Below are 20033 nucleotides of genomic sequence, written 5' to 3'. Positions count from 1 at the left end.
CCAGAGGGAGAACAAGGGACAACGTTCTCATGGGGTAAATTTGGGTGCTTTCGTGTTGACTGAGCGGGTGCGTGGAGGTATTGGCGATGTGGTGGCATAACCCTGATGGCCAGGATCAAGTTAGTGAGTCTTTTGTGGTACCAAGAGCTCTTGTTAGCTGAAATTTGATTGGTGAGTTTTGTTGGTGATTTAATGCTGAGGGGACAGCGTCGGTGTGATGTTGTGGTGTTATCAGTGGCTTTGGGGATGGTGTTGTGATGTTATAGGTGAACTGTGGTAGTGGTGAAGATGTCTTGTGAGGTTTGAGGAGGTGAAATACGGGAACTGGTGTATGAGGACATGGTGATAGCGTCAGAGAAAATTTCTGCAGCTTGGAATATTTCACAGCTGCCTGTGAAAGGGTTAAAGGATTTTAGTGTTTTGTGAAATGATGGAAATGTCATATATAAATATGTATAACCAAGGGAGGAGATATAAGAGCTTTTTTTTTGAGATCAGTGTACCGTCCACTTTATATATATATATATATATATATATATATATATATATATATATATATATATATATATATATATATATATATATATATATATATATATATATATATATATATATATATATATATATACTTCTTGGCATCGATAAGGACTGGATATTCCCTTGAGAGGTGGAGAAGGTGATGAACGCAGGTGTTATTGCTAAGGACTGGAAGTGGGTGTGAAATTCCCTTGAGGAGAGGAGAAAGGTTACATTCAATAGACTGGCTGGCCATGGTACGTGTGGGAATATATGAAATGGTGAGTATACAATAATACTAATTGTTGAGACTGATGATATATATATATATATATATATATATATATATATATATATATATATATATATATATATATATATATATATATATATATATATATATATATATATATATATATATATATATATATATATATACTGTCAACATAAAAAAAAAAAAAAAACAGGGTAAAAAAGTGTTTGCTGGCATTGTCGTTCCCCTCAAAAAAACGCGAGTGGAGAAAGAAGCGAAATTTAGAGAGATTTAATTTACGAGGTGTTCCGATATTCCTATCAAGCTATTAGCATGGCAGAATTATTGGTGTCACAGTGTACAATATGCTAGCTAGGATGTGATGATTAAAAGGAAATAAAATATTCCTTTGGTCCAGCTGGGTTGATTTTATTTTTTATTTATTTTATTTTATTTATTTATTTATTTATTTATTTTTTTTTTATTTTATTTTTTTTTTTTTTGTAGAAAGATTGAGAATATGGAAGAGTTCGGAGAGAAGAAGTAACAGAAAGATAATTGAAGGAAAGAAGTAGATTGAAGATTGTGGACAGACTACGTTGCTATTTTTTAAATAAAGTTTGTGATCAGTGTGTGTGTATGTGTGTGTGTGTGTGTGTGTGTGTGTGTGTGTGTGTGTGTGTAGGTGTTGGTTGATTGCTGTAAAATTTATTGAGTGTATATTTGGCTGTACCAGACAGTAACTATTTTGACATTAGAATACATTGGTGGTAATGTCAATATACACATTGTTTGTACATGAAAATATTAAAGATGAAGACATTATTGAGAGTTTGGTGATTTTGATAACAAACAACCGTAAACAATGAAAGAATTTTATATGAAATTTTATAAAGTAGAATTTCATGAAATCTGGCTTAAAAAGTTGTAGTATTCTCTGTGGAAACACTTTATAGGAAGTCTCTCGAGGGAAGTCGTTACGTTTAATTTAAGTCTACCTTAAAGGTTCCAAGACGCTTTGAGAGAAAACGTCCTCTCTCAGGCATACTATATTACACTACAAAGTATACAAACTGGAAGAGTGTTCCAAACTTTACTTGTAAAAGGGATGACGGACTGAAAATATTGATTTAACTCTTACATTATTGAAATGGAGAGTATACGAGTGAGGATATAAACTACAAAGAAACTCTTGTTTGGTAAAACAGCGCTAAATCGGAAGGAGGTATGGTGTTAATAAATTAGAAGAGTACTAACCATGGAAACAATGTAAGCAACAAATGCTTAGAGGGAGGGCGGATGGAAAGGGCTCGATTCCACCTTGTTTAAAAAAGGTTGCTTTGGTTGAATTCCCTGTGTGTGGGAAAAAAAAAAAAAAAAATCCATACTTGGATGGATAAGGCCCATGTATAGAGTAAGAAATGGAAAAGTATTGGAGGAGGTGACACAGAACACCTAATTTAACATAAGCTGTTTTACAAAAATAAAACATGTGCTATCTAGAAATGAAAATTTAATGAAGGACAGAAAGACAATCAAAGGAAGACGATTGGGTAATCAATCGCCACTGAAGAAAAGGAGATAATTATCTAAAAGATTGTGTTGAGTGGATAAATGCAAGGCGTGGAATAATGCAAGGTTTGCATTATCCCAAAAAATATGATCAGGAGTTAGGAGCTCTGTGGTTTCGCCGCGTGATTCTCTCTCTCTCTCTCTCTCTCTCTCTCTCTCTCTCTCTCTCTCTCTCTCTCTCTCTCTCTCTCTCTCTCTCTCTCTCTCTCTCTCTCTCTCTCTCGTTAAGCGTCTGGCGAATAACGTTGAGAAATCCAGAGTAATCAGCATAAGTGATAGGACAACAAGTTTGAAATTTTTATTTATTTTTATTATTATTATTATTATTATTATTATTATTATTATTATTATTATTATTATTATTGTTATTATTATTATTATTTTCTATTTATCTATTTACTTTTTTTTTTTCTACGAATAACAAAAATAGTGTGGTGAGAGGAAAGAAGCTTGTGGAACACCACTGTTAATTGATAATATGTGAACATATAAGTTACTGCTTTACAATCATACTACTGAGGATAGTCTCAAAAAGGCAGGGAATCAAAGCTTGAGTTACAATTGAGGGACAGGTCACCTTTCTTGACCAGGCAAGAAACGATCATAAAAACACAGCTATGAGAATGATAGAAAGAACTCCATCAAAATCATAAGCCATAACGTCCAGAGAAAGCATGTAAAACATCATTATGAATAATTTCTATGAGAGCTAGAAGGAAGAGACAAATAAAGAACAATTTCAGAAGGTCTGAGAGAGGAATCTAGCTATAAAGACAGGGGAAATAGTAGTGGAGCCATCTCGTTGAAATAGAGAAGGAAAACATAGATAAAATAAATTGTTGGGATGATGTTCTGGCTGGATGCCAGGAGTCAGGCGAAGATTAATCGGCTAGATCTTGACACTTCTTAATGCTAAAAGAGTTCTTCATACGAACATATGACATGATTTTGTACAAATATATAAAAGATGTGAAGATTTGGAGGCGGAAGGCTAATAAATCCTATGGAAGCCACCTTGCTATCCTATTTTGTGCAGATATATAAAGGACGTGAAGTTTTGGAGGTGGAAGGCTAATAAATCCTGTGGAAGCCACCTTTCTATCCTAAACAGCTCAAGAACAAGTTGAATTAAACAAAAAAATAAATAAATAAATAAAAATAAATAAATAAATAGATAAATAAATAAAAAATATGTACAGTCTGAACACTTAAGTACGTGAGCACGAGAACAAGTTATATTATTGCATACATGGACACAACAGTCAGAAATGAACTGAGATTGAGAGTAGATAAAGTCAGAGGAAAAAGGAGAGTTCCTGCTGTCGGTGGCATCAGTCACCTGCCGTATTATCAGATTCCCATCCTTATGCTCAGCCTTCTACTTGGGCTTGTACTTTCATTTTCTTTTTTTTTTTTTTCGGGGGGTAGGGTTCACAATTTATTTATTTTTTTTTTATAAGAATATGAGTGCATTTTATTTATTTACTGATCTATTTATTTGTCTATTTATTTATTTTAGATCCCGCACAAGGCACGAGTATTTTGTGTCACTGTTTGCGACTTTCAGCCAGTGGGATCGCTCTGCTCCTACTCAGCAGCTCTTCCTTTCCTATTCTTTTTCATTTGTTTGGAGATGATGGCCCCTAAGGATGAATAGGCCAATAGAGGAAACCCAGCTGGACTGATGACGAGACTTTCCTTCCTCGTCCATTTTGGATACAATAAAAAAAAAAAATAATAATAATAATAAAATAAAGTAAATAAATAAATAACTAAAATAAATGAATAATATAGAAATAAAAACTAGTCAAAAGAGCTTCACCTCATCATCGTAAAAAAAACGCACGGGTCTTTATAACTAAGGTAAATAAAATACGTAACAACACAACAGGACACAGGACGGGCCAAGGTCATCACTGATGCAGAGCCGTGATTCCCATTGGCTAAACAACACTAATGCACCTGTTTTATATGAATGATACACGAAGGAAAACAAACGAAATGGTACAAGAGGGACTGCATCACTTCACTCTGCCTCCTTATCGTATTGTACCTCCCTCCTCCTTGCATATGTCCTGGCCGTAACTGCAAGTATCGATAACACTGAATTGAACAACTTACCAGTCTCCCAGAGGGATTGCCATGATGCCGCTAAATATGGTTCCAAGCATGGCCATCATTTGGAACAGTGGGCGTAGCGTTGCTCTCTCGCATACCAGGTGGAACTAGAGGAGAAACGATTTATGCCATAAAAAAAAAAAATAATGATAATAATAAATTAATAATAATAATAATAATAATAATAATAATAATAATAATAATAATAATAATAATAATAATAATAATAATGTTATCATTCAGCAGAAGATGTGAAATAGGCAGGCCAACACTTGCTCGCGCAGAGAAAGTGAATAAGAAGTGAGGAGAGAGAGAGAGAGAGAGAGAGAGAGAGAGAGAGAGAGAGAGAGAGAGAGAGAGAGAGAGAGAGAGAGAGAGAGAGAGAGAGAGAGAGAGAGAGAGATTCGCTTATTTCCACTGGGAAGTGGGCATTATACGATTATAAAGAGTACATACATGATAGATATTGGTCTATGTGTCAATCTTAATCAAAATTTAAATTAGAAATATAAAATATTTACATTGGGCCTAATAAAAGAAACATAAAGCCCTATGGGTAAAAATAAAAACCCATTGATAGGAATTAAATAAAAAATAAAAAAATAAAATAAACTCTAGACATATAAAAGCTACTTACATAAAATAACAGAGGACAGCATTAGTGCAGTCGCAAAGATTAAAATCATGATATAGTACATTATCTTAAAAGTATGATATTAAGAATGACTTTTGATAAAATTTATAGGTTAATCTTTTGGTTAAAACACAACTAATCAGTCTACTTTTAAAAATGAAAAGAGTGAGTTAATGATATCATGAGGTAGGGATTTCCACATTTTTGGTCCATTGACAGCAATAGCTCCATCACCATAATTAGTGTAGATACATGAAGTTATTATTTTGTCGTGTCGTGCTATTTACAGTGGGAAGTGAGTGCATCCAAACAGGATATATGCCTCACACAGATTTATTCATAACAATACTAACCTCGAGAAAATGCGTTTCCTCAATCCTAAGCCTAAGTACTTAGGTTTGCTGAAAGCATGGGAGACGTGTTTTTTTTTTTTTTTTTTTTTAATGCGCAAAAGTTTGCAATTTTTGTAATTTGCTTATGAAAGTAGCCATATTCTAAAACATTAATTAATTAGGCTCAAAACAAGTGACTGGACCACAGCTTCCCTTCTCCTATAGTAAAAATTGACAATAACTCGATTTATGTTGCAAAGCAGACTTGTCACGTTTTTAGTTAATTAATCAATATGCGTGTCAAACAGCATGTATTTGTCCATATACAGCTATGTATTTTTTACATTAGTGTTGGGAAATGTGCTCATGCCGTCGAAATCAATGCTAATGCTGCCAGGTATTTGCTCTATCATTTGCCTGCAACCAATAAAAATGCATTGAGTATTGCTGGGATTGATCATTAAAACATTGTTAAGAAAATATTCCTTGTCGTTTTTATTTATTTATTTATTTTTTTAAGTGTTTTCGCTGCCATTTCTGTGATTTTGTGCAGATTTCCCAACGAATCACTATAAAGAAATTGCATATCGTCCGCATATTGAATCAATGTGCATTCAGTGATGTACTCAGACATATTCATATATATGCTGAATAGTATCGGCATAAGGATGGACCCATGGAGGACACTTAAATCAACGCTGGACCTCTTTCAGATAAATGTATCTAGTTTTACAGACCGAGTTCTTTCTCTAACGTAACTGTCAAACCAATAAGAATCAATATTGAGCTTAGTACATTTTCAAATAAGTACACTGTGACATACATTATAAAAAGAAAAAAAAACTTTGATAAATCAGTGTTTTAACAGCTATATATATATATATATATATATATATATATATATATATATATATATATATATATATATATATATATATATATATATATATATATATATATATATATATATATATTTTTTTTTTTTATCCATGTCAGTGTAGATGGTGTCAGATATAATAGTTGGAGCAGTCTGTGTTGACAATTTAGGTCTAAAACCATATTGAGAATTAGCGAGGGAGTTATTACTTTCGAAAAATGTTAAAAGCTGCTTTAAAAATATTTTCTCTAAAATCTTAAAAGATAAAAAAAATCTATAGTTATTTATCTTGTCAAGGTCTCCACTTTTAAAACAGGTATGACAGAAGCATGCTTCCAGGCTTGAGCAAATATACTAGTAACAAGTGAGGTATTAGTGATACATGTAAGATAAAAATAAATAAATAAATAAAATAAAATAAAAAGTATCCTTGATAAAATTACGAGATATACCATCTGACCCCACGGAGCATGTTTGTTTCCCTGAGACTTTTTATTTTTAAGATTACTGTTTCAAAGTCCACCGGCTTAGGTCTAAATATTTCAATAATATTTTCAATACCCGATGCTAAGAGGTCTGCAGATAAATTATGGTTGGTGTCTTGAGTGTTTTGGGTGTTTTCGAATGTGTTCCTGCCAACACTTGGAAAAAAAAAAATATTAAACTCTTCAGCTTTATCTGAAATGTTTTCAAAATCATAAGTACTTGTGTTTTTTTTTTCTGGTTTGTAACAATTTCCTTTATAAGGTTCCATGTACGAGATCACCTTTACAGTCTTGTGAGTTTTGCAAGTAGTACTCCTTTTTAGTAGCGTTGATATAAACCTCAATATGTTCTTTTCTCATTGGTATATTGTTGTATTAAAGTGGTGTTGGTCATAAACATTCCTTCAGAATATCGCGCCTCGTCTCTTTTTCCGCATGGCCTGACACACATCATCATTAAGCCATTGTGTATGAGGTTTAGCGATTTCCTTTCTAATTTAGGGAACACACTTGTACAGACATTTAATAAAGTATCATTAAAAATACATATCTATTGGTTGACATCATCAATCCTCTTAATGGGATTTAGGCTGTTGGATTCTGACATAAGTAATTCACACAGAATGCCCTTGTTGTAGCTGCGAAGATGAAAAGTTTTTATCAAAGGTTCACGTTAGGTTTCCCAAGGCTTATTTTGATGCCAGTGAGGTCATGGTCAGCTCTTACATAAGGAACAACAGACTTTTCTGAGACATGTCTCTTCGTTAGTGATGATCAGGTCTAGCAAAGTGGGATGAAGTTGATGTTACTCTGGTAGGTTCGTCTATCATTTATGTAAGCTTGTTATTTTATTTTTTTATAATAATATTCAACTTATTTCCCTTAGAAAGCAAATTGTCATTAAAATCCCCTAAAATATAAAACACTTTCTTACTTACACACAAATGCATAAAACATCTTTTAAATATTCAACGGAGGTGCCTGTACACACAACCAAAAATAATAGCAGGACATGTGCATTTCGAGTGTCTGGGAGCAACCAAGTCTCACTCACACACAGGATGTCAACGTTTCTGTCGTGAATAAAGTTTTATTTCATCGTAACTGGACTGTGAGGACTGTGCATTTATATGCTCAATAATCTGAAGATTCTTTTTCGAGAAGTACCTAGTGGCATGGTCTTCTTTCTTCTTCTTCTTCTTCTTCTTCTTCTTCTTCTTCTTCTTCTTCTTCTTCTTCTTCTTCTTCGAGAGAGAGAGAGAGAGAGAGAGAGAGAGAGAGAGAGAGAGAGAGAGAGAGAGAGAGAGAGAGTTACATAGAAAAACAGACCTTGCGGTCCTCACGAGATGACCTGACCCAGGACTACTAAAGTAATAGTAGAAGAAAAGGACAGCAAAGCACAAGGCTCTCTCTCCACCCTCCACTCCCTCGGGCATAAGCCATACAGTAAAACAGGTCGGAAAGAAGTACCTTACGGGATTAAAGAAGGAAAAACCTGAAGGAAATTTTATAGGAAGGAAAAAAAAAAAAAGTAGATGTAATGAAGTGCTTCCATTTCCTTTAAAGGCAAGGAAATGAATCACTAATAAACAAACGCTGTTAGCCGCGGATTGCAGGCAAAATATTTGTCAAGACGGTGTTTATAAGTATTTACGATGTTGCAGTTTATCACGTCTCGAGGAATCCCATTCCATATATCAACTACACGGTGAAGAAAAAAAAAAAAAAGATTCATGTGAGTTGAAAGATTTTCCAGAAATTTTGCAACGTTTCCTCTCGTGTAATTTGAAAAAAATCTGTCGTTAAATATTTACCGTAGTCTATGTTATCAATACATTAATAACGTTAATGATAATAGATTTAATTCATTAAGACACTCTTCGTATGATTGGTACCATTTTTGTTACTTTATGCTGAACTCGTTCTAATTTATCATGTCTTTCTGGTAATAGGGGCACTACGTTTGAACGCAATATTCCAACAGGGAACGGAGTAGAGTTAAACAAAGTGAGGATTATATCCTACGATTTATATTCATAAGATCTGCCGATTAAGCCAATTATTTTACTCGTTTTTTTTTTCTTTACAGTTGCTAAACATTGTTGATATTGATGGCTACTCGATGTTATTCCTCCTAAATTAATTTCGCTGTCAATATTTCTATGTTGGGTACCATTTAAAATATATTTTGCTTTCTCGTTTCGATAACCTATGTGAAACACTGCATTTATCTGCATTAAAACTTATTTGTCAGGTTTTCCTTCACTCTGACAATTTGTCTAGATTTTTCTACATTTCTATTACTTGTTCGTTAGGGACTACGGAATTCGCTATTTTGGTGTCATCAGTAGACTTCGATATTATACTGGTTACACCCTCATCTATGTCGTTTATATAAACAAGGAAGATAACAGTCCTTAAGACTGATCCCTGTGGCACCCCACAAGTTACGTTAGTCCACTCGGATGTTTTTTTCCATTCATTACTACGCATTGTTTACGGTTATTTAGCCAGTTTTCTACACATCTCAACACGTCGCCTTGGATACTATGTGATTTTAGTTTACTCAATAAACGTTTGTGGTGGGTCTTTATCGAAGGCCTTTTGAAAATCAAGATATATTATATCTACTGCTTTAGTCTCCTCATATTGATTCAGAATATCATAGAAAAAAAATCTAAGAGGTTCGTCAAACAAGAGCGTTTGTTGCGAAAGCCGTGTTGAGTACTTTTAACTAAGTTGTTTTCTTGTAAGTGATTAACGATTTTATCTCTTATTAGTGTCTCAAGCATTTCGCCTACGACTGAGGTTAAGCTAATTGGCCGGCAATTACATGGTAAAGATTTACTTTTTTTTTTTTTATCGAAATTAGATCAGCAAGCTTCCATTAATCAGTCAGTGTACAGGACTGCAGGGATTTATTGAACAATACAGTAAGTGGTTTAACTAATTCGGATTTCGCTTTATTTAAGATGTGGGGTTTTGCATAAATTGTGTAAATGAACTTTCTTTTAAGTTATTATACAGGAGCGGGTGACTTGCTTACTTTACGTTTATCGATATACTTTGATATGTCACTTTCTGTTATATTGATACTACTTAGGATGTCTTTGTTATTAATTTAGACTTCTGGCACCGTAGGGATGCCAGAATAGATACCGGAGGTTTTCTGCTGTAAATACTGAAGCAAAGAAAGTGTTTATAGATTACTAATTTGCTCCTCGTCGTTGGTGTAATCTCTATTTTCGTCAACTATGGGTGCAACACGATGCCTGATAATGCTATAAAATTCTTAAGGTTCGTTTTACTCCGGTTCGCAACATTTAATTCGGTGGACCTTTTACTGTGTTTGGTTAGCCTCTTTGCTTTACATCATAACTTTATGAATCTAGTGCGTTCTTCGCTATTATGGGTGCAAACTTGGTGCGCAAACATTCAGCTATTTGTTTGTTCCACAACTTAGACTTAATGTTTTAAGTGGACAACGATTTTTCAGAGGTACGCATTCTTGCACTACTTTTAGGTATCTATCCGTGAAAAAATTCCATTGAGCATTGGTATATGTGGTGGTACGTAAGTTACTCCTCTCGATTTAGTAAAGTACTGATTTAAGTTTACAAAATTTGCTTTTCTGTAGTACGGGACTTTTGCTTTTATTTGACTAGTTAGCCATGAAGTTTATATTGACAGTGATTGCGTGGTGGTCACTATTACTAAACTTCTCTCCGGCATTCAGATTTTCTACTAATTCATCATTCGTAGCAAGCATGAGGTCGAGAACATGGTTATCACGTTTAGGGTTTTGCATAAATCGTGTAAGTCAACTTCCTTTTAAGTAATTATACAGGTCGTGTCCATGGTGTGAGGTGAGTGACTCGCCCCACTTAGTCATCGGTAAATTAGTCACTTCCCCCTTAAAACCTGGAGAAGGCGAGAGTCTGACCAACCATGGATGACCCCAGAAATAAAGCGACTCATAAACAAAAAGCGACATGCATACAACCATGGAGCTCTTGAACGATATCGCTAACCAAACTTACGTATAAAAGAAAAAATCAAACAGGCAAAATAAAAGGGATTATTTTGAATATGTGAAAAGTGAAAGTGGGTTTAGTCAGTGCGTCAGTAAACTAATTGAGCCCCAGAGAAAAATAGTAAATCTCCCATTCCTTGACCTAAGTGAACCACGTGTAATTGCTAATACGATAAATGCAGACTTTGCCTCAATATGCAAGAAATACCCATCTATAGACCCAAGAGAGATACCAGCCCACCAGCCTTTCCTATCCCCCCCCACATTACTCTAGGTCAGATATCTTTAAAGACCTGAAAATTATTAAAACAAAAAGCTACTCCATCAAGTGAAATTTCTCTAAAACTTACAAAATAATTCGCTTATGATCTGAGCCAGCCGCTTGAAATTATATACAACAAATGCTTAAACAACGGTGTCTGTCCTGAGAGATGGAAAAAGTCAACAGTGACAGCCCTACCAAAGGACAACAATGTGACAAGCCTGGGCCAACTGCGGCCCGTGTCCCTCACACACACACTTTCGGGAAGATACTGGAAAGTCACGTAGCGGCCTTGGCACTGGGGACATGCAACTGCGCGTTGATCACTACTAGTTTGGAAACCTGAAGGGACGCTCCACAACACACTACATGGTATTCCTCCTGGACGCAGTCGTGAAGGCCTTGGAACAGCGCAACACAGTAGCCCAGATGTGCCTGATTGATTTCAAGAAGACATTTGACAATATAGACCACAGCACAGCAGTCACTAGGGTGTCGGGCATCAATCCTACCTTTCATAGTGTCGTTCCTCACGGGCAGGCAGCAGTGCACCAAGTATAAGGGTCAAACATCCACCCGGCTAACCACCACCAACGGAGCAGCTCAGGGGACCTGCATCAGCCCAGTCATCTTCCTTGCCGTCATCAACAACTTGCTCCAAAACTCATCCCAGAAAGTCAAGTTTGTGGACGATGTCACCGTGTATAAAGTGTCCAAAACAGCCGAGCTGCAAACAAACCCTCTCAAGCAGCTGGTCACTACCATCAGTATGCAGTGCAAGGAGCTGAAGTTGATCCCCAATCCCAACAAATGTGAGCTGCTTAACATCAACTTCTTACTACAGGATGTGGAGTTTTCGGACGTGCAGCTTGACGGCAACATCATCCCCTGTGTTAGCACAGCCAAAATGGTCGGTCTCATTATCAACTCGAGCCTGACTTGGCAGGATCACATCGACCATATTATTACCAAAGCGTCCAAACGACTGTTTATGTTGTTCCGGGCAAGATCATTTGGAGCAACCCAGGAGCAACAGGTGCAGCTGTACTGCCGACCCATACTGCAGTATGCGTGCCCGGTGTGACACCCCGCTCACGACGGCGCAGGCTAACGAACTGGAACAGGTGCAGAAGCATGTATGTCGCGCTATTATTGGTGGCTGCTACAACAGTTCCAGTGCCACTCTCGCCACACTTAACATCCTAACAGTAGTAAACAGAAGGAATCAGCTCATAACAACTTTGGTCACAAATTAAGGAGAAATGACCACCTTAACATTCTGCCAAGACGAGCACTGTCCGGCCACCAGACCACACACAGTGCTAGGATGCCGGCCGTCAGGTGCCGCACAGAGCGTTACAGGAAGTCCACCGTTCCACACATAGCTCGCCTGTTCAGCCAACACGGGCCATCATAGTTCAAAAAGTTCAAAGATCATATTGGTCATCAATTCTTTCTTTTAATTTTCGAACATATTCTGTATCACTACTTTAGTCAGTACCCTCTTGTTTTTAGTAGTGTTTCCTCTCGCACGTTTTAATTATGTTTTTTTTTTTTTTTGTGCACATATTTTTTAGATCTGTGTTCTAGTTTTTCTAGTCAACATCTTAGTAGTTCTATTAGTTTTTTTTTTTTCCTCTCAAACGCTTTATTTACTTTTTTTTATTCCAAATGTTTTAAGTGCTCTGTTCATGCGTTTATTATACTTGTAAATCAAGATCTCTTCAGTAACTGTACAAATGTTGCACTGCTCGCTGCCTCTTGATCAATAACCTGTTATTATTATTATTATTATTATTATTATTATTGTTATTATTATTATTATTATTATTATTATTATTATTAATATTATTATTATTATACTGTAGGTAGAAATGGGGAGGAATTTCTTTTTATTAATGAGGGAAGACACGATTCTTGACTACGCTGAAGGGGGTTTCTTCATGGGCAAGGGCGGGGGGCGCTGTGCGGTGGGCCTGGCGGTGATGGTTGGGGGTCTGGAGGGGATGGAGGTGGTGGCGGGAGCAGCCTCTAGAAGAGAGCAACCAATATTAGAGGAAACAAAGTCCTTGAAAACTTCCGGGCGAGGTCGTATAGTACTTCTTACACTTCTTGTAAATTACTTTTCATGCAGCCTCTAGATCCTGCTCTGCACGTGACAGCCTACAAGTAGAGGAATTCCTAAAATGAGCGGCAAACTTGCCTTGATAGGATTCGCTTTATCTGAGGCGAGAAGACATAATGTGTAGCGACGGTAGCAGTCGTTTAAACAACAGAAGAAGCAGAAACAACAACAGTCAAGGCTGAAAACAGCAACACAAGAGGACGCGCGGAGTGTGGCTTGGAGGGAAAATAAGTCAGGGTTGGGCGAGTGCGGGGGCCAGGGGTGGTGTGGGGGTTGTTGGAATCAGGAGAGCTACCTTGGGAATTCTATGCTGCCGGTGGTGTTCTCTTTGATGTTGCTTTTACACAATTACGCAGAGAGACAAATGCACCCAAAAGGGTTAGTGATAGCTTTGTAAGAAGGAGGAGAGGTTAATAAGGACAGGTAAATTGGTAAGTGAAGTGTTTATCTTAGTAACTACGAGTCTACCACTGTGTGTGTGTGGGAAGAATTGTGAAAAATGTATGTAGAAACAATAGCTAGGTAGTAAAGGGTGTGAGTACTAATGATAAAAGTCACTACTTTGCAGTGCTGCGAAGCGAAGCAGAGTAGGGGATCAGAGCATGTGCATTGACCTCTTCCCTAAAGTATGACGCAAGGAAAACTGTGTGTGTGAGAGAGAGAGAGAGAGAGAGAGAGAGAGAGAGAGAGAGAGAGAGAGAGAGAGAGAGAGAGAGAGAGAGAGAGAGAGAAAGAGAGAGAGATTTGGATCTGTGTGATTAATTTCTTGGAGTCGGTAGATGATGCAAGTCCTAGGCTGATCGTCTCATTAGCTGAATTCCTTATGACGGACAAGGTTTTGTATAAACAATCCATACGCCAAATAAGTCAATTAGGATGATAAAGTTACAGCATTGATTATAAACCTAAATATACTTGTGAATACCATATAAATATATATATATATATATATATATATATATATATATATATATATATATATATATATATATATATATATATATATATATATATATATATATATATATATATATATATATATATATATATATATATATATATATATATATATATATATATATATATATATACATATATATATATATATATATATATATATATATATATATATATATATATATATATATATATATATATATATATATATATATATATATATATATATATATATATATACGTATCAAAATTTATGTCCACCACTTTGTAAAAAAAATATTTTGTAATTTTTATATAATTTTGCTTATTTTTCTTGAGCACTGCGGCCATCCTTACTCATTATATCACTCATAGCAAGTTTACTATTGTTCACAGTAAATGTTTTGTAGTCTCTTTTTGAAACTAGAGTCTAAACGTTTCATGATATGCTTAAAAAATAAATATGAACATAAATGAAAAAAAAAAGTTAAAAGTGTGTCGCTTGGAGACATCCAGCCTAAAGACAAATTTCACGTTCACTACTATAAATGAAAATTTATAAAATAAATGAAATGAAAATAAATGAAAAAAAAATGCGGGACACAAAACTCTGTTTTAAATAATATTTCATATATAATTTAATAATATGCTTAATGGCTAAAAATGCTGAAATCTGCGCTCATCTTTTTCTTTTAATTAGCATACTGTGACTCGTGAATGTGCTGAAGGAATCTGACTTTAGCATGCTGATTCATGTAAGCATTGTTGGCCCATATCATTCAACAAGTTTAAGTTTGATAATTTTATGAGTTCATGGGTTCTAATAAAGTTTCTTAATGCTTAGTACAAATTCAAATTTGACATACTAAATTATATATATATATATATATATATATATATATATATATATATATATATATATATATATATATATATATATATATATATATATATATATATATATATATATATATATATACATACATATAATTCTTGGTAAACTTCACGAAGTTTAAGTGAAGGTGTGAGGAACAGTCGAACGAAACCTTTGCTTTCTTAATTATCGCGACTTTTCGCCATTTACATATGGCATTTTCAAGCTAAAAAACATAAAACAATCAATGAGACACATAAATCTTAAAAAAAAAATTTCGTTGAAAATATAGAATATATAAAGTAGAAAAAAAAAAAAATAAGATTGGTTGGTTATTACTTGATGTGGATGGTGTCAAGGAGAAAAGTGAAAGTTGTGAAGGTTACCGGAACGAAGAAAATTACGGAGCGAGACTTTCTCGCTCCGTAATTTTCTTCTTTCTGGAACTGCCTGTTCCTGACTTAAAAGCGATTGATCTGATGGCCTTTTTATATATATTGTGTCTACCATTTGTGTTTTGTCAGCGCTAGCGATCCCAGTTAATTTGTTTTCTGTCTCTTTTCTTGTTTTTTTTTTTTTTTATATGTAAGAGGAACACTGACCAAAGGCAACAAAAATCCAATAAAAAAAAAAAAAAAGCCCACTGAGATGCCAGTCCCATAAAAGGGTCCAAGGCGCAAGTCAAAAATTGAAGGATAAATGTCTTGAAACCTCCCTCTTGAAGAAATTCAAGTCATAAGAAGGGGGAAATACAGAAGCAGGCAGGGAGTTCCAGAGTTTACCAGAGAAAGGGATGAATGATTGAGAATACACTTTAACTTTTGCATTAGACAGGTGGACAGAATAGGGATGAGAGAAAGAAGAACTGGCGGAGACCAATTCTTCTTTCTCTTTTTAGGAACAATCTGTATGTAGACAGCACTTCCAGCAAGAAGGAAAGGTAGATGTTGACAGACAGAGCTGAAAGAGTTTGACTAGGCAAGGTGCAAGCACGGAGGCACAGTTTCGGAGAACAATATGAAGGACTCCATCAGGTACATAAGCCTTCCGAGGGTTTGGGCCAGCGAGGGCATGGAAAACATCATTACGAAGAATTTTAATAGGTAGCATGAAGTAGTCAGAGGGTGGAGGACAGAGAGGAACAAGCCCAAAATCGTCCAAGTTAGAGTTTTTAGCAAAGGTTTGAGCGAAGAGTTCAGCTTTAGAAATAGATGTGATAGCAGTGGTGCCATGTGGTTGAAATAAAGGAGGGAAAGAAGAAGGAAAGTTATTGGAGATATTTTTGACTGGATGCCAGAAGTCACGAGGGGAGTTAGGTCTTGAAAGATTTTGACACTTTCTGTTAATGAAGGAGTTTTTGGCTAGTTGGAGATCAGATTTGGCATGGTTCCGGGCAGAAATATAAAGTGCATGAGATTCTGGTGATAGAAGGCTTAAGTACCTTTTGTGGGTTACCTATCTATTATGTATAGCACGAAAACAAGCTATGTTGAACCAAGGTTTGGAAGGTTTAGGACGAGAAAAATAGTAAAGAATGTACGCCTCCATGCCAGACACTATCACCTCTGTTATGCGCTCAGCACATAAAGATGGGTCTCTGACTCAGAAGCAGTAGTCATTCCAAGGAAAATCAGCAAAATACCTCCTCAGTTCCTCCCAACTAGCAAAGACAAAACGCCAGAGGGATTGGAGCGATAGGACAAGGTACAGATATGAGACTGTGGTCGAAGGAGCCCAACGGAGAAGAGAGGCTGGCAGCATAAGCAGAAGGATTAGAGGTCAGGAAAATGTCAAGAATGTTGGGCGTATCTCCAAGACGATCCGGAATACGAGTAGGGTGCTGCACCAATTGCTCTAGGTCATGGAGGATAGCAAAGTTGAAGGGATGGTCAGTGAAGGGAGAGGAAAGTCTGGTGGTGAACATTGACGTCTCCAAGAATGGAGATCTCTTCAAAAGGGAAGAGAGTCAGAATGTTCTACACTTTGGAAGTTAAGTAGTCAAAGAATTTTTTATAGTCAGAGGAGTTAGATGAGAGGTATACAGCACAGGTAAATTTAGTTTGAGTATGAGAGTGACTTTGTAGTCGTAGCCAGATGGTGGAAAACTCGAAAGATTCAAGAGTGTAGGCACGAGGCAGGTTAAATCGTTGCTCACATTAACGCAACATCCAGCTTTGGAACGAAAATGAGAAAAGAGAAAGTAGGAGGGAACAGAAAAGGGGCTACTGTCAGTTGCGCCAGACACCTGAGTTTCACTGAGGAAAAGAAGATGAGGTTTAGAATAGGAAAGGTGGTGTTCTACAGATGGAAATTTAGATCTTAGATCACGAATGTTGCAGAAGTTAATGAAGAAAAAGTTGAGGGGGGTGTCAAGACTTTTATGGTCGTCGTCAGAAGGGCAGTCCGACCTGTGGACATTTGTGGTCCCCTCCCCAGATGTGCACTCCGAGGCTGGTGTAGGAGTCGCCATGAATTTTAAAATTTTAAGTGAAGGGTGTGTGTATTATCAGGTGCTTGTAGTTTTGTGTGGAGGAAGAAAGTTGTCCTTAGAGGGTAGGCTGTGACTGCCCCCTTGTGTTGTGAGACACAAAGATAAACGCTCAGAGAGGTCACAGCTGGGTTTAATGATAAGTTCACAGCACCTCATGATCCAGTGCTTTAGACCTCCTCCATATATAATGGCATTTCCTGTTTTTTTTTTATTATTATTTTTTTTTGCCTAAACTTTCTTATCTATAATTTTTTTATGCTTTTTATACTTTTATTTCCTCCTCTTACTCCTTCCCTCCTTTCTCTCCTCCTCCTCCTTCTCCTCCTCCTCCCTACTACTACTACTACTACTACTACTACTACTACTACTACTACTACTACTACTACTACTACTACTTCTGCTGCTGCTGCTGCTGCTGCTGCTCCTACTACGACATCTACTACTACTACAACTATTATTATAACTACCACTCCATCACCTTCTCTTCAGCCTCCTTCTCCTTTCATGACCTCACCTTGGAGACGATGGTTGATATATACTGGGAGTCATCGTACTGAATGTAAGGACACGATGCCATGCCGGTGGCATGGAGCCCAGGGGGAACCTGAGATGAAGAGGCTGAAGAATTTTGAGGCCGAAACAATACATTGTTTGGGGTGGAGGGTTCCAAGCACTTGCTGTCAAAGAAATCTTGAGGGGCCATCTTTTTTATACCACCACTGGAGGAAAAGAAGGCATCCTCTTCGATATCAGATGAGACACTGAAATAAAAAATATCGTTGAAATGTTAGAGAGAGAGAGAGAGAGAGAGAGAGAGAGAGAGAGAGAGAGAGAGAGAGAGAGAGAGAGAGAGAGAGAGAGAGAGAGAGAGAGAGAGAGAGAGAGAGAGAGAGAGAGAGAGAGACTTAAGACCAGAGAGGACATAGGAATCATTATGAATGATTTCAGTAACAGCTTTAACATATTTAGAGGGAAACGATGAAGGACGAACAAGCCCAGAATCATCCAATGTCAATTTGTAAGCAAATGTATGAGAGGGTCTCAGCTATATTACAATGCTAAGTCTCCCTATTCATCTCTTTTCTTCCCTTTTAGTACTTTTTTTTTTTCATCGCGAGTTTGTAAAAACACAAGAACATCAGAAAATAAGAGAAGCTGCAAGAAACCATCAGAGCTACACTTGGCAGCCCCTGTATGAAACATACCTACCTATTACCACTACTATCCCCATCCATGAATTTGTCTAATCTTCTTTTCAAGCTCCCTCATGTCTCAACACCAACAATCTTATTACTGAGTCCGTTCCGTTCATCTACCTCTCTATTTGAGAGCCAATTCTTCCTCTCTCCTTTTTATTTTTATTTTATCATTATTATTATTTTTTTTCAAGTGTGAACCCGTTATCTCTAGTCCTGATTACTGATCCTTAGTCCTGATTACTGATCCTTAGAATTTTGCTTACGTCCCTCTTGTTGTGACTCCTATACCACCTAGACCTCTATCAGATTCCCCTTAACCTACGTCTAAGAAATGTAAATTTAATAGCTTAAATCTCGTTTCATAGCGAATATCCCTCAGCTCCTATATATATATATATATATATATATATATATATATATATATATATATATATATATATATATATATATATATATATATATATATATATATATATATATATTTATATATATATATATATATATATATATATATATATATATATATATATATATTTTTTTTTTTTTTTACCATTCTCGTTTGTACTGATTCTAATAGACCTATATCCTTCCTGTAATATGGGGACCAGAACTGCACATCATAGGCTATAGCGCTTTTACTCCTGGAAAAACGTTTAGGCGTTGACCGAGTAGGAAAATTCCCCGTGGGCTGTGTTGCCGTGTCTCTACAGGACCAATTATCGCTTTAACACCTTGTTGGAAAGGACAGGCGACCGTCTTACCTTCCTCTCTCTCTCTCTCTCTCTCTCTCTCTCTCTCTCTCTCTCTCTCTCTCTCTGTCAAACTAAATTTACCTGTGCTGTATACCTCTCATCTAACTCTTCTGACTATGAGAAATAAGTTTACTACTTAACTTCCAAAGTGGAACATTCTGACTCTCTTCATTTTTGCTTAAATCTCCATTCTTGGAAACTTCAATGTTCACCACCAGCTTTGTCTTTCCTCTCCCTTCACTGACCATCATGGTGAACTATCCTTCAATTTTGGTATCTTCCACGACCTAGAGGAATTGGTGCAACACCCCACTCGTATTCCTGACCGTCTTGGAAATACTCCCAACATTCTTGGCCTTTTCCTGAGCTCTAATCCTTCTGCTTATGCTGTCACCCTCTCTTTTCCGTTGGGCTCCTACGATCACAATCTCATATCTGTGTCTCGTCCTATCGCTCCAATCCTTCCTCAGGATCCCCCAAAGCGGAGGTGCATCTGGAGTTTTGCCTCTGCTTGTTGGGGGGACCTGAGGAGCTACTTTGTTGATTTTCCTTGGATTGATTACTGCTTCCGTGT

General features: G+C 36.3%; 1 protein-coding gene across 4 annotated transcripts in view; it reads right to left on the bottom strand.

Annotated features, from left to right (window-relative positions):
- The window catches only part of LOC135095513 (solute carrier family 22 member 20-like), an 81056-nt gene that overhangs the window by 46023 nt on the left and 15000 nt on the right, over positions 1 to 20033 (bottom strand). For all 4 annotated transcript variants that reach the window (XM_063996373.1, XM_063996377.1, XM_063996376.1 and 1 more), the window contains exons 4-5: positions 18023 to 18269; positions 4463 to 4566 (exon numbers count right to left, since the gene is read on the bottom strand). In XM_063996373.1, the coding sequence (XP_063852443.1) occupies positions 4463 to 4566; positions 18023 to 18269 (351 nt within the window). The remainder of the gene's footprint in view (positions 1 to 4462; positions 4567 to 18022; positions 18270 to 20033) is intronic.

Source organism: Scylla paramamosain, chromosome 49 (assembly GCF_035594125.1).
Source record: "Scylla paramamosain isolate STU-SP2022 chromosome 49, ASM3559412v1, whole genome shotgun sequence".
NCBI lineage: Eukaryota > Metazoa > Arthropoda > Malacostraca > Decapoda > Portunidae > Scylla > Scylla paramamosain.
The sequence above is the reverse complement of the archived record's forward strand: the minus strand, read 5'-3'. Positions and strand labels throughout refer to the sequence as shown.